We start from the raw sequence: 14996 nt of genomic DNA on the forward strand, positions 1-14996 counted from the left end.
AACAGTAACAGTTCTGTGACTGTCAATCTTTGATTTCTTTCTTTGGCTTTTTTCCTCCCCTTTCCGTCAGTCAATGCCTTTTCTCTTTCCTAGGCAAGACTGGTGTCTTTGTACTTTGATACCAAGAGGTACCAGGAAGCATTGCATTTGGGTAAGTAAGCTGGTGGAAGCTAGTAAGGCGTCTGTAGCTGGCTAAATGAATGTATTCCAAACCTGGCTACTCTTATTAGTTACATATTAATAATTTATATTCTGCTTACTTCTAAGAAGGATTTAGTGTGGCTTACATTTACTGAATCTGTCATGGAAAAATGCCATTTAGAAGTTCTAAGAAACTAACTGTCAACTTTAGAGAACAAAAGAGTCAAATTGCTCATATTTACTATTACATCTACTGTATCTGTTTATAATTATTCTTAAAATCTATTTTAAATATCAAGAAATTAACTGGGTGCAAATACATAGGAAACCTGAAGTGGGCCAACTAAAGGCTTTTCCTTTTGGCTTTAAAACACCATGAAATCTTTGCCTGCTGTCTTTTTTTTTTAAATTAATGGATACATCTGGACTGTTTTTCCCAGATGGAAGAACACGGCTTTCATGATCTATTAAGTTGAAAAAATTGCCAATATTCAATTCTTATCCTGCAAAAATGGAAATTTCATATGGTTCAAACAACTAGTAGCATTACAAAAAATAACAGGTTTATTGAGATATAATTCACAGACCATAAAATTCACCCTTTAAAAGTGTACAATCAGTGATTTTTAGTATAGTCACAGAGTTGTGCCACTGTCACCACTGTCTGATTTCAAACATTTTCATCACCCCAGAACGTAACCTTGTACCCATTAGTTGTCTCTTCCCATTAATTCCCCATCCATCATCTCTGCCTGCCCACCTTCCCAGGCAATCACTAACTACTTTTTGCCTCTTTAGATTTGCCTATTCTGGACATTTCACATAAATGGAATCATACAGTATGTGGTCTTTTTGATTGGCTTTTTCTCTTAGCATAATGTTTTCAAGGTTCATCTGTGTTGTAGCATATAGCAGTGCTTTTATTGATGAATAATATTCCGTTGTATAGCTGTACAACATTTTATTCATCCATTCATCAGTTCATGGACATTTAGATTGTTTCTACTTTTTGGCTATTATGAATACTGCTGTGAACAGGTTTTATGTGGACATGTTTTTCTTTTGGGTATAATATACCCAGAAGTAGAATTGCTGGGTCATATGGTAACTCTGTTTAGCTTTTGAGGAACTGCCAAACTGTTTTCCAAAGTGGCTGCACCGTTTTACATTCTCACCAGCAATGTATGAGGAGAGTTCCAGTTTCTCCAGATCCTCACCAACATTTCCTAATATTGTCTGTCTTTTTAATTTTAGCCATCTTAGTGGGTGTGAAGTAGTATCTCATTTTGGTTTTGAGTTACATTTCCCTAATGACTAAACTAGTGATGTTGAGCAGGGGAAAGAAGGTCTATTTGGATGTTAGTATATCCAAAGCTCCTTCCTTCCCCCACCAACCCTAGTGCCTGGTGTTTCTTATGTAGTCTTGTGATTATTGGACAGGAAGAGAGTGAGATCAAGTGTCTCTCTGAACTGGATAAGTAATTTCAGCATTTTCTGGGTGGGGATTCCCACTGTATTCAAATCTTAGGAGTAAACTTATATGATTCTCAGCTGTAATGTCCTTTGTGTGCAGAAAGGCTTCAGAGAGATCTGTGTTTCTCTTTGGAAGATAGCACATTAGCAGAAAATTTAAATCTTGCAAATAAATAACCTCATTTTGAGTTCAGGCAGATTTCTTTATCCTGAGTGTTCTTATGAGGGTGAGAGGGAAATATTACAATATTAAAATATTAAGATTATGGCTAACAAAGGAGGTATATGTTTTTTCTTTCTCCAGGTTCTCAGTTGCTGCGGGAGTTGAAAAAGATGGATGACAAAGCCCTTTTGGTGGAAGTACAGCTATTAGAAAGCAAAACATACCATGCCCTGAGCAACCTGCCAAAAGCCCGAGCTGCCTTAACGTCTGCTCGAACCACAGCAAATGCCATTTACTGCCCCCCTAAATTGCAGGCCACCTTGGATATGCAGTCAGGTAACACCCCATGTTTTCTTAAAGCTCATCTTACCTCACAGGTGAAAGGACTGGGGGGTTGGGGCTGGAGAATAAAATTGGCTGTTTTGGCTCAAGCTTCCTCAGAGAAACCAATGGAAGGTTACCTCTCTCACTAGCTGCCCCCCTCCTCTTCACTTGCTGTTAACTGCCTAAAATATATTAAGAACATGCTTAATCTGTGGTTGACCAGGCAAACTGATTGTTAGAGCCAACACCCTAGAGAGGTCTCACTTAGGTTTAAAAAGCTCTCCCTTATCTTCCATCTTAGTCACTTACTCAGAATGGTAGCACTTCTCTCCAGAATTGGACTAACCCAAGTCTCTTGTCACTTGGAGACCTTTGTAAAGCATGTTGGACTTTTCTAAAGGGCCTCAGATCTAGGCTGAGGAAAGACACCCCCCCACCCCCCTATCTCAGTGGAGTGTAGTGGGTTGCTTTCTGATGGAGTGTGTGAATTTTGGGGTTAGGAGGCCATGGATTGGCAATAGAATACTTTTTCTTGTAGTCAGCAGCTTTTATTAGTTATAACTTATCATTATTGAAGGAGCATTATTGGAGTCAGAGGACTAACTAGTGTTACCTGGTATTACCTCTTTGCAATCTTTGTTTCCATGTAAAACTGCAAGAGGGAGATAATAGCTACCATACTTGCCTCTCAGGTATTGTAAGTATCAAATGGCATGTTTTGTGATTCAGGTTAAAAGCAGAAGCTCTAGAAAAAAGTCTAGAAAACAACTTTTCTAGGTTGAAATTTTGGTTCTGCAAATTTCTAGCTGTGTGACTTGGCAAGTTACTTAAATTTTTCTTTAGCTCATCTGAAAAATGGTGATAAATAATTGTACCTCCTCATAGGATGAGAGTGAGGATTAAATGAGATGATGAATGTAAGCTCTTATCACACAGTACCTTGCTTTGACCAAATACCGGCACTTTGTTTAAGCCACTACTCTTCATTATGTTATTTCTTTATGGTCAAGAGATGAACTTGCATCTTATTTCTCAGAGCAAATAGAGGCCATTTTTATGTGAACCTTCTTTATTTCTCTTTCCTCCCCAGAATTTGTATCATTGTTCATTTTTACCCATTATCAAGCATGATCCTTCTACCTGTCCTTTTTTTTTTTTTTTTTTTTTGCTGTACGCGGGCCTCTCACTGTTGTGGCCTCTCCTGTTGCGGAGCACAGGCTCCGGACGCGCAGGCTCAGCGGCCATGGCTCGTGGGCCCAGCCGCTCTGTGGCATGTGGGATCTTCCCGGACCGGGGCACGAACCCATGTCCCCTGCATTGGCAGGTGGACTCTCAACCACTGCGCCACCAGGGAAGCCCCTACCTGTCCTTTTTAAGTCTTCAGTTTTTTCAATTCTAAGTCTAGTTTTTCATCTCCACTTGGATCTTCCTCTCCGTCTTTTTTTTTTCTCATCAAGCTGTTTATTCTTGTTATTAAAACTTGGACTCCAGTAATCCTGGTTATTCTGGAAAAAGCACCTTGTTGTAGGGATCATTTAATCATCCTTTTCGACAGTCACCTCTCCATAAAGCACCTGTCTTCTCTGATGTAACGTATGAAAGTAGAGTTGTGGAAACAATGGTATACATGAGGCCATGGTTATAAGAAGAAAATGACAGTAGTCAAAAGAGACATTGTATTTATTGGGAAGTCTTATTGAGAACGTTCCTGTTTTCTTCATGTGTGGTAAGGCAGTGTATATCGTATGTCGCGTATCGTATGAAGTTTACCAGCAACTCCGACAGGATATAAGATGATAAAAAAATTATATTGGTTTTATACTGTGAGTAACGAGCCACACCATAAAGATTCTTGAACTCTCTTGGACCCCAGTCACAAGCACAGAAGTAGGTACAATTCCAATTAAACAGTGGACTATCTCAAGCAAGACAAATGTCTGGAAAAATTTAAGTGTCTTCTGAATACTTTTATATAAACCTTTGTGTGTTCCTTTTTCCATATAAAAACGTACCGTGGCAATAGGCAGTACCAGCCACCTCGCGGTCATGGTGATGTTGTAGAAGGTGAGCCAGGCGGTGGCCAACAAGCCCAGGCACCTCCTCTTGCCCACGGCCTCCCTCTCCTCGCCGGCCTCCGAGGCACCGCCATTGGTGCCGACCTCCTTGCTGGGAGGACGTGAACAAGAGGGGCAGGGGAGCGGGAGGGGGCCTGGCTGAGCGCACTGCTGAAGCGCCCACTGCTGCCGCCACGCCCGGCCCCCCGGCCTTCCTCTCAGTCTTTGAACGGCCCCAGCTGAAAAAGCACAGCCTTCTGTCTTCTCCTTTTCTGTCAAGCTTCTTGGAAAAGTTGAAAGAATGTCATTACTTTGGTGTCTCTGTTGACTCCTTGCAAGACAGTAACTCCCCTCTATCCTCTGTCAGATTTGGGGGGGTTGACACTGTTGAGCACTCCATGCTTCTTTGACAGCATTGTCTTCTTGGTTCTCCTCCCTTGACTAATTATCCTCAGTCACTCTTTCTTCTGATGTATCAGGTTGAGTCTGTCTCCAAATCTGCCCTTTCTTTTCCATTTCTACAATCACTGCTCTAATTAATGCCACCGGACCACTGGAGTAGTCTTTTACTGATCTAACTGTCCCTAGTCACTTTTCTCAATCCATCTTGCTTACTAGTCCTAAAGTCATTTTTTGGAAACAGAGATCTGATCATGTAACTCCAATGGTTCCCCATTATCCCCAGGCTATTTTACTTTAACAGTGCATTGAGAAGGAAGACATCCTTTTCATGGTTATCTCTGGTTTTCAGTCCTAGTCACCAAATGACTTTATGTGTTGCTGCTCCTGTGCCTTTATATATTTTGTCTTCTGTGCTTGGAATTCCCCTTTCCATCTTCTCCCCTTGGCAAACTCCTATGCATCCTTCCAGATCAAGCTCACATGTCTGCCTTATAAACCCTCTTCTGTGCCTTCTTTACTTTGGACTTCCCTATGAAAGGTATATTCTTTGGTACGTATTATGGTACTAATCTCCTTGTTTCTGTTTTGATGACCACTGTGAGACTGTGAGCTCCTTCAGGGCCTTAATTCATATTTATTTTCTCTATAGTAGTTATATCAGTGCTTGGCACATGGTAGGCCCTTGTTAATATTTGTGTTGAATGAGTAACAGTCTAGTGTTTTGTTTCTTTAAATAATAAATTTCCTATGCCAGCTGTGATGCTTGTAGTCCTAATGTGGTCTCTATTTGCTAATGTGTTTTGGAAAGCAGTATACCAGCTCTTCTTTACTTTTTTCTTTATTTAATCAGTCTTATTTTTTGTCTGGTCTATTCTAGCTCTGGACTGGGAAGAATGGGAAAATGGGCATTTGTCTCATTTAATTTGGCAGTGCTAGTAGTCTGTTGGGTATTTTTGAGGGAGGTCTCCTTGGCTACAGAGGAGGGTGGGTTTTCTCCAGGCCTCTGTAGTTAAGAACAGTAGTAGAAGGACCTGAATCCTTCAGCCTCTAAACAGGAGGCTTTTTGGGTAGGTTTGGCACATATCACTCAGTAGTGGTTATTAATTCATAAGTTCCCAACTGGCATGCCAGGCATACAGGTATGTGACGGGTGGTCTGAAACAGTGATCCCCTGGGGTCATGTGTAAGCAGTTTCATCCTTTTACTCCAGTGTGCTGAATACTTTATTCGTGTACCTTGATGTGGAAAAGTTGGGAAGCCCTGTGGTAAACAAATGGATGTGGCTGAGGCAGGGTTAGAACTGATACACAGAATCTTAGGGCTTAGTTGCCTTCCAAGCTAGGAAGAACTAATTTTCACGTCATCCCACGTGATAGCATAGGTTGGAAGTAATAGCAGGTTCAGTCAAAGTTAGGCTTATTGGGAGCAACCCAACTTCTAAACAGTAGAGAACTGGTTAGATGAAGTGTAGCGTAATACTGCTTAACTGTGTACAATTAAGTTCATGGATTTGGCATTACATGAAATCCATTTACTGATCGCATCTATCTATAAATGACCAGTATCTGAAATGAGACTGTAAGAGGTTGGATTTTCTTTTTCTCTCTCATGAAAGCTGCTTACTTATAAAAGTGTCAAGTTTAGAAAAGCTATCTTAAATGGTTGATGTTATTAAAACTAGTAATTTGGGCAGACCAGGGAGGGATGTTTGTGTCAGTTTTCTGACCCGTGAAGGTAATGTCATGGAGGGTAAATGTGGCCTTTTCTAGTGGTTCCAATGGATAGCAGGACTGATGTGGTGGTGCGAAAAGATGTTACCATATGTGGTTTCTAGGATCCCCTTTTGTTGGGTCTCTAACTCCTTTGGAATTAATATTGGAAAGGTGACTTGAACTGGGAGGCCAAAGACCTGGGTTCTAATCCCAGCTTTGCCACTAGATGGCAGTGACTTTGGGCAGGTCCTTTATTCTTTCCTGACCTCATCAGTAAGTAGATGAGGTTGGGATAGATTTTTGAGGCCCTTCCCAGCTGTGACATTTTATGGTTCTATTATTTCATATGGTTCTTACTCTTTTCTTTTCAATGCCCAGGTATTATCCATGCAGCAGAGGAGAAGGATTGGAAAACTGCATACTCATATTTCTATGAGGCATTTGAGGGTTATGACTCCATCGATAGCCCCAAGGCCATCACATCTCTGAAGTACATGTTGCTGTGCAAAATCATGCTCAACACGTAGGTGCACATTAACTTTGGGATATGAGAACTCAGGTCCTTCATCTAAGATTTTCTGCCATGGCAGAGATGGCTTGGGCAGGGACTTTGGCCAGTTACAGAAGCAGCGGCTGCCACCTCGTGGGGCTGATTGAGGTGGAATGGGAGGATCGAAGGTAATCCAGAGCACTTTTCCTTGCTAGTCTTTCAGAACTGGGGAGACAGATTTCAGAAATCTCTTTCCCAGCCCCTCTGAGTGTTCTCCTCATCCTACAATGCTGTCCAGAAGAGTTGTTGAGCACAGGACAGAGGGCCAGGAAATGGCTTACAGACCAGCACCAGCCAATGGGCCACCCAGAATGGGAGTGGTTAAAGGAGAGGTTAGGGGGAGGTTTGAAAAAGGCGACAACGGCAAGTATGACAGCTAGATCTTTTTCTAAAGATTTACAGAATTATTCCACATTCTTTTTTGGGAATAAATGAGATACTGACTGGGATTCTTTTTGGATCTTGGGATTAAACAGGGCTTGTGTTTTGAAAGATCTGTTATACTGGGATTTGATTTATATGTATCATTTTGCCTGTTGGGTCTATTACTTCTGGTAGGTTCAGTGTGGCTTTCTTTTTCTTTCTTTCTTTATTTTTTGGCTATGTCGTGCAGCTTGCGGGTTATTAGTTCCCTGACCAGACCAGGGATTGAACCCGGGGCCACGGCAGTGAAAGCGCCAAGTCCTAACCACTGGACCGCCAGGGAATTCCCAGTGTGGCTTTCTTTTTAACGTTGAGTTTTCTTGCTTTTCAGCACTGAGACCAGAGTGGAGAAAGCCTAGCGTCTATGGTGTGAGAGGCCTATGGGTTTAGGGGTGGGGGCTTATTACCTCTGTGGGCAGAGTCTTTTCAGAGGAAAAGATATTTGCCTGAACATATGCTTAGAAGCATAATATCCTGGAGCAGTTGACCGAGTATGTATTTTTTTTTTAGCCCAGAAGATGTCCAGGCCTTGGTGAGCGGGAAGCTTGCACTTCGGTATGCGGGGAGGCAGGTAGGGGATGCCTTGACTGCAGTTCTGATCTCTGCTCACTCTGAGGCAGCGTGTTATTAGACATGGTGTTCAGTGAGACCGTGCTCTTCAGGTCTCCATTCCGCTCTTCATTCTTTCTTCCTCCCTCTTTTCATTAAGCACGTTCGGTATATTTCCTGTACTGTTAATTCTTGGCCTGAAAAGTCAATGTTTGGTGCTCTTTTGGGTATTGGGTGGTTTGAGGGACTTAACAGAACTCAGAATTGAACTGGAGCATTTACAGTGAGTTAGGTTGCATTTAGCTTCGACCGGAAAGTATATCTACCATGATCTTGGCTTGAAAATTTCATGCGCGGAATAAGAAATCTTGGATTCTCCAAGAGTGTGGAGCCGGGTAAGGTCTGATGCGCGTATGCTTTAGAGAGGTCAGATTGCTTGGTGCAGAAACTAGGTTTTGATGACTCAAGTGCTTCTCTTATCAGTACCTTCCCACTCTTGTCCTGAGTTTGGGTGTGGTCAAGAAGAGGCCTTTGATGGTCGGTAGCCCTATTTGTGATGGCTTTTATGCCTGAGTAGGTAAGAGTGTGACCTGTGTAAAGATGATGTCTCAGATGTCTGCATCATCACTTTGTACTTCACTTGATTATCACTGGTAAAGTAAAAGTAGTCTTTCTAGGTTTCAAATGCAGTTGTCTCTAAACAGCAGACACGTTGGCTATCTCACTGTATCTTTGGCAGAATGTCCACAACAGATGATTTCTTCCTTCTATACAAGTGGCCCTAATTGGCTTTTCATCAGAAGAAGTTTCAGATCAGCTCCTAGTTTTGACCAAAAGAATATTGTTTATTTCTGTAGTGAAAGACTATCATATCTAGAATTAGAGTTGAGGAGGTGGGCTAAGAGAGGTCAGGTGTCCAGAACAAGGCCAGATAACTAGTAATGGTGAAGCGAGACTTTGAACTTGGGTTATCTGGCTTTAAGTTTCATGCTATTCTCATTATGACATTTTTCTGTCTATAGGACAAATGCTGGAGACAAACTACACTAACGATTAGCTTTGCATCATTTTTAAAGTCTGCAGTATAAGACACTACCTTCCTTGTTTAAGTACATAGGCTGGTACAAGAGGAGTTCCCTCTGGTCCTTTGTTCCTTGATGACAGCTTTCAAGCAGGAGTCAGGCACTCAGGAAGATGAATGTTGATGAAGATGAATGTAGATTTCGTGCTGAGTAGAGACTTAAGAGCTTGGTCGGGTACCTTTTATAACGTTTTATAAAGTTAGAAGTTGCCCCTTAACCCTTGGTTATACCTTCATCACTGGGGTTTTAACATTCAGTATGATACGTAGCATTTTGATGCTTCAAGCTTAATGAAAGTAAATCTTGGTCTGTGCCCTGCACCAAACCCAGCAGAATGAGTTTTTATAAAGCACAAGGTATGATCAAGTCTGAGGGCAGGAAGGGTTCTGTGGGGTGTAGGGATAGGGAGTCTTGGAGGAGGGGCGAGGAAATCGCACTTCTCGGGCCATTTTCCCTTTTAGCTTGTCATCTTTGGAGAATGCTTTATCAAAGTTTCTTTTTTGGAAAACTTCCTATTTCCTAGTACCTTTAAGTCACTTCAGCTTTCAAAGGGAAACTGGTTGGCACACAGTGGTATTCCTCTAGCTTTTCTTCCTAGGCCTCTGAAGAAGAGGAGTGGTGGGGCAGGTTCTTCCTTGCAGCCAGAAGTTGTGTGGACATAGCATGTTCCTTATGAGACTTGTTGGGATGTGAGTGTGCAGATCACTTTCACTGTTTCTCTCTTTATTCTTAGACAGAAGCATTAAAATGTGTGGCTCAGGCTAGCAAGAACAGATCACTGGCAGATTTTGAAAAGGTAAGCAAGGTATTGGGTTGGTAGGGAACTGGTGGAGGGGAGGGGCATTTAAGCACTTTAAAAAGTTTTTTTTAATCTTTAAGTGATTATAGTTTTACAAGAAGTTGCAAAGATAGTACAGAGTGATCCCATGTACCATTCACCCAGTTTTCCCCAGTGGTTACATCTTATCTATAGTACAGTATCAAAACCAGGAAGTAGTTAAGCACTTCTGTACAATGAAACTTGTTGAATTGTCATACCTCATTTATATACAGTACCTTTCAGTTTCAAAAAGTTCTGTCATCCTTCTTTCACTTGATTTTTTTTTGGCTGCGTTGGGTCTTCATTGCTGTGTGCAGGCTTTCTCTAGCTGCAGTGAGTGGGGGGCCACTCTTTGTTGTGGAGCACGGGCTCTACGCGTGTGGGCTTCAGTAGTTGCAGCACATGGGCTCAGTAGTTGCGGCGCGCAGGCTCTAGGGAGTGCGGGCTTCAGTAGTTGTGGCACGTGGGCTTAGTTGCTCCGCGACATGTGGGATCTTCATGGACCAGTGATTGAACCCATGTCCCCTGCGTTGGCAGGCAGATTCTTAACCACTGCGCCACTAGGGAAGTCCCCTTTCATTTGATTTTTCACAACAAACCTGTTACCTGTATTTTATGCTTGGGGAAGCTGGAATTTAAAGAGGAGGCCTGGGTCACACAGCTCATGTGTGTCAGAGTCTGACACAAGCACCATGCAGCATGGTCTTAGATGTTACTTCAGCTCCAGAAATGCCAGGTCTGCTTCTCCTCTGTGGACAGAAGAGAAGTTTTGGTGTGTGCATCTGGGCTGAGAGATACTTCCTTAGGACAGAAGTTCTAGGCTGGCCTTGCCTCCTGTGCCTTTCACTCAATGTTTGTGAAGGTTTGGAAAGGGAGAAAAACTTGTCTAAGCAATCGGGTGAGACTTATACTTTTCTGAGCCTCTCTCTTAGTCTGAGTATAATGACCAACTTAATAAAAACAAACCTAGATCCAGGAAGAAAAATAGTATGGACAGAAACTAGACCATGTGGCTCTCTGACTGTCCCCAGGGTTCATCATCTTACTTGAGGTTTCTTGCCAATTTCATTTCCTTACTTGGCATGATTTGCTTGCTTCCCTTAACACCTTATAGCACAGCTGACATGAGGCTGGGATATTGTGAGAACATTACTAAAGGTAAATAAATCACATACACAAATAAACAAAGAGTCTAGATCATTTTATCCCCCAATTTGGATGGAACACTTCTAGTAGGGATTAAAAAAAGGGTCTGTGATCAGATATTTGGGAAACACTAGGGCTAAACAAAATTAGAAAGGTACTTTGTTTTCTGTGCTGATATTCCTTATAAAACCCCAAGAGCTAGCTGTGGAATTCAGCATTTCCTATTATTTAACCTCAGAATTCCCCCTCCTCCTGCCCCTATGGAGGCCTTATTTGTTCTGTGGAATACATATTGAGAACTGCTTTTGCAGTGAATTTAGCTTGCAAGCTGAGCTGCTTCTTAGGGCTTACATGGTTTGAGCTGTCAGTGTGAGGCTTTTGGACAGGAAGATGGTGCCTAGGGTTAGGCTCCACCTTTCACTTCTTTTCATTTTCTTCTGCCTTCAGTCGTGGCTGTTCTTTCATCTTCCCAAATCCTCCAGAACTACAGTCAACCATGTAGTTACAAGGGCCAGCTCACTACTTAGGAAGCTGCGAGTAGCGTGACTTTCAAGTCCTTTTCTGTGCCAATCTCGGCTCTTTTGGCAGGCTCTAACAGATTACCGGGCAGAGCTCCGGGATGACCCAATCATCAGCACACACTTGGCCAAGTTGTATGATAACTTGCTGGAACAGAATCTGATCCGAGTCATTGAGCCTTTTTCCCGAGTACAGGTAAGAACCCTCTTGGGGACTCTAGCTCTTCTCTGGTGGCAGGGGGTTTCTGGCTAGGCGTCCTCACTATAGCCACCTCCCTTCCCACAACCATTCAGAATAGGAACTCACTTCCAAGGGTGTGCCTGCTGGGCGAGAGACCCCCAAGAGCTTGGGATTTTCTTGACAGGGAATGAGAGTCAAGGAGAGGGTTGCTGTGGGGTAGAGGCTGGTGAGATTGCCCCTGCTTGTTTTCAGTGCAGTCTCCTCCTAGCTTTTGTAGTCACTGTGCATGTGGTAAATGCTTTCTGTTCTGGGTGTGTGGGACAGGAGTGTATTTGTTGTCTGTAGTGATGCAGGGTAGGCAGATGGACCAAGCACAAGAGACCTAAGCACAGCCAAAGAGAATCTGTCCCTGTAGAGACATTCGGCAGGATTTCAAGATACAGCACCACCCTCATCCCGATATTAGAGGCAGAAGTAAAACTTTCAGTGTTGGTGTCTTTTTACCTTTCCTTTTAGATCGAACACATATCTAGCCTCATCAAACTCTCCAAGGTAAGGAGTCCTGAGCTTGTCTTGAGGGTAGGGATGGGGAAAGGGGCATGTGGAGGGGCTGCCGTTTACACCCGCTGGGCCTTATTGCAAAGCTCCCAAGCTTCTCAGTGGGGACTGGGGACCGTGGGCTGAGAGCTGCAGATGCATTGTTGCTGTTTTATTTTCAGACCATTTGCCATAAGATCCTTTTATACAAGGCTTTCATGTCAGTGTGATCTCTCACTAGTAGATGCTGGGCCCTTTAATCATGTGCTTTGATTTTAGGCCGACGTGGAAAGGAAATTATCACAGATGATTCTTGACAAGAAATTTCATGGTGAGTAACAGTCGTACCGGCGAGGGGGCTGGTGGAGGTGATGAAATGGTGAAGAGGCATCATGCTCTTGTTTATCTTGAAAGAAGATGCTCCATTGTATCACCTGGTGGTTCCCTGGGATCCTTGCCCCTGTTATGCCTGTGATGAGAGTGTAATAAACATGCACGAATGGAACAGGAAGATGACTTCTGTTTCTACTCCTTTCTGGAGAAAGTGAGGCAGCTAGGGAGTGGGCTGCTTCTCAAATGCTCGTGTGTCTAATCCTTTCTTTTACCTGGGTTTGCTTGTGTTTTCTGCAGGGATCTTGGACCAGGGGGAGGGTGTCTTGATTATTTTTGATGAACCCCCAGTAGATAAAACTTACGAAGCTGCTCTGGAAACAATTCAGAACATGAGTAAAGTAGTGGATTCCCTCTACAACAAAGCCAAGAAACTGACATAGGTGAGTGCTGACTCCGGGACCCGGGCCCGGGCAGCGCTGTCTTCTGCCTGTCGAGACTGAAAGCCTCCTGGTGGCCTTGCGGCTTCCCCGATTGACACTGCTCTGTCTTCTCTTGCAGAGTTGGATCTGTAGCGGTCCTTTGGAGAGTGTGTGTGGCGGGAGAGTGAAACCTTTGGGGAAAATGCTAGGAGATTTTTTCTTTCTGTTCTACTTTTCGCTCAGAAAGTTTTTAAATCCTCATTTGGTGCATCTGTATTCCAGCCGATAGGTGTGCCAGTTTTCATGTAATCTTTACTGGCCCAACTTGGGAGTGGGGAAATTGCTTAAAAAAAGAAAAAAAAGAAAAAAAAAGGTTATTCTAAATAAAAGGAAAAAGGCTTACACTACCTAAAGCTGTGCTCTCTGCCTCCTGGGAGAGGGCCACCAAGCCAGGCGCTCCGCCAGCCACTGGGGCTCCTAACCCACCCGCTGGGTGTCACCTCACCTCCTCTTCAGAATTGGGTGTTCGCCTGACTATCAAAGCAACGACTTTTTATTCTGTTTGTACTGAACCAAAACAAACAACTGTGTATAGACTGCTATTTTCCTTTTTATTTGAAATGAGGCGTTTCGGTGTCCTTTCCCCTGCCATGTGGCCCATCCCCCCGCCCTCCCCCCAACAATGGCTCCAGCAGACTGGCCGAAGGTCCCGCCGCCACCGCCGCAGCAGCACCTGCACGGCTCCGCTCCAACCTGGGAAGGAATGGGGACATGGCCAGGAGCTAGTGTCACCATGGCCACACAGGGAGCAGTGTGGGCCCTCAGGGGGCCTGCTGTGCATGTGGCTCTTTTTAACACAGTAAACTAGATTAGATGTCAATGTTTTAATTGCCCCTCTCCTCTGCTCTTTTCTCTCTCCCCCTCTTTCCCCTTCTCTCAACCAGGAGACCATCCCATGTCTCTTCCTTCCTCCTTCCCCCCTCCAGGGGAGCCAGGCTGTCTGAAATACTTCAGCTTCTCTCCCCATCCCCCTGCTTCTCTCCTGCTGTCAGATGGATTTATTCCTTTTTTAAACAGTGAACATCGGAAATGAGACTGTGGGGTGTGTTGTTGTTTGTTTTTTTTTTTTCCTCCCAATTTTTGTTGTTGGGTTTTTGAGCAACCTCATGTCCCCTTCCCAGGGAGCTTTCTTTATTTACCTCTTAGAAATGGAACGGATGGGAGGTAGAGCACTGTACTCCAGCATGCTTTGTTTTATGATGAGATTACATAGCAAGGCTTTTAATGCCATTTGGGCAGGTAAGCTTCTGCACCTCTGTTGTGCTCAGCTATATTTTCTTCTTCCTCTCATTCTTCTTTGTCTTCTTTTTTCCTCTCCCCCTCCTCCTGCCTCCTTCCTGCTGGCCTCCTTTTATCTTTCTTTCCCTTTGTCAGATTATCCTTCCAGGTTTTCGTAATAAATTTATATTTTGTAAAAGGATTTTGTTGTACCAGGTTTTGCATCCTCACTGAATCTGACTGGCTTTTATTTTCCTCTCCAAAATCAGGTTTTTGTTCTCAACATCTTTCCCCATCATGTCCAGTCACTGTTTTGGTTTTGGCACCATCAATATCAAATGTACAAACGGTTCTTGCTAACCAACACCAGGTATATCTGATGTTCAGATGAGTTCCAATAAAAACAATTTTTTTTTCAAAAAGTGTCCTTTCTTGAGTGCTGGAGGGCTTCTGACCAAGTCCAGACAGCTCTGTGTAGCCCTCTAGACTGGACAAAGCTCTACTGTCTCATTTGCTTCATGGGAGACCTTTAGATCTGGGGTCAAGTGGAGGGCTTTGGGTGAGAAAGTTGGTCTGTGAGGGCTAAAATGGGAAATGGGGCTCAGTTATCTTTGTTTTTCCAAGGCATCATGGTCCAGTGAGGACATGGGGTTTGGGTTGTAATATCCTCTGAGCCTGTTTCCTCACTTACACGACAAGGATGGCGCTTTCTTGGTAGGTAATTGTGGTGGGAGTGCTACATGAAGTCATGGAAGTACAGGTGCCTGGAGAGCCCTGGCATTCACTTGTGGCTTAGTTTTAGTCTTTTGGAATCTTGTTCAAAAGGATTGATTTTATACTACCCCTCAGACCCTGGGAGTGACCTGTCTTGTGGGGCTCTGGGGCCACTGG

At 43.5% G+C, this 14996-nt stretch overlaps 1 protein-coding gene and 1 pseudogene across 3 annotated transcripts in view; one reads left to right on the plus strand and one right to left on the minus strand.

The window, feature by feature from the left end:
• The window catches only part of PSMD11 (proteasome 26S subunit, non-ATPase 11), a 29955-nt gene extending 15651 nt beyond the window's left edge, over positions 1-14304 (plus strand). For both annotated transcript variants that reach the window (XM_082678406.1, XM_082678407.1), the window contains 10 exons: positions 94-151; positions 1919-2113; positions 6648-6792; positions 7753-7813; positions 9607-9669; positions 11428-11553; positions 12055-12090; positions 12355-12406; positions 12706-12848; positions 12967-14304. In XM_082678406.1, coding sequence (XP_082534532.1) covers positions 94-151; positions 1919-2113; positions 6648-6792; positions 7753-7813; positions 9607-9669; positions 11428-11553; positions 12055-12090; positions 12355-12406; positions 12706-12848 — 879 coding nt within the window. In that variant the 3' untranslated portion in view covers positions 12967-14304. The remainder of the gene's footprint in view (positions 1-93; positions 152-1918; positions 2114-6647; positions 6793-7752; positions 7814-9606; positions 9670-11427; positions 11554-12054; positions 12091-12354; positions 12407-12705; positions 12849-12966) is intronic.
• On the minus strand, positions 3533-4785 carry LOC309837885 (very-long-chain (3R)-3-hydroxyacyl-CoA dehydratase 1-like; annotated as a pseudogene). Its single transcript has 2 exons — positions 4771-4785; positions 3533-4435 (listed from the first exon to the last, which is right to left on the minus strand). The product of its transcript is annotated as a very-long-chain (3R)-3-hydroxyacyl-CoA dehydratase 1-like (transcript).
• Positions 14305-14996: the final 692 nt, after the last annotated feature.

The sequence above is a fragment of the Grampus griseus genome (assembly GCF_964374135.1).
Source record: "Grampus griseus genome assembly, chromosome: 20".
NCBI classification, from domain to species: Eukaryota; Metazoa; Chordata; class Mammalia; order Artiodactyla; family Delphinidae; genus Grampus; species Grampus griseus.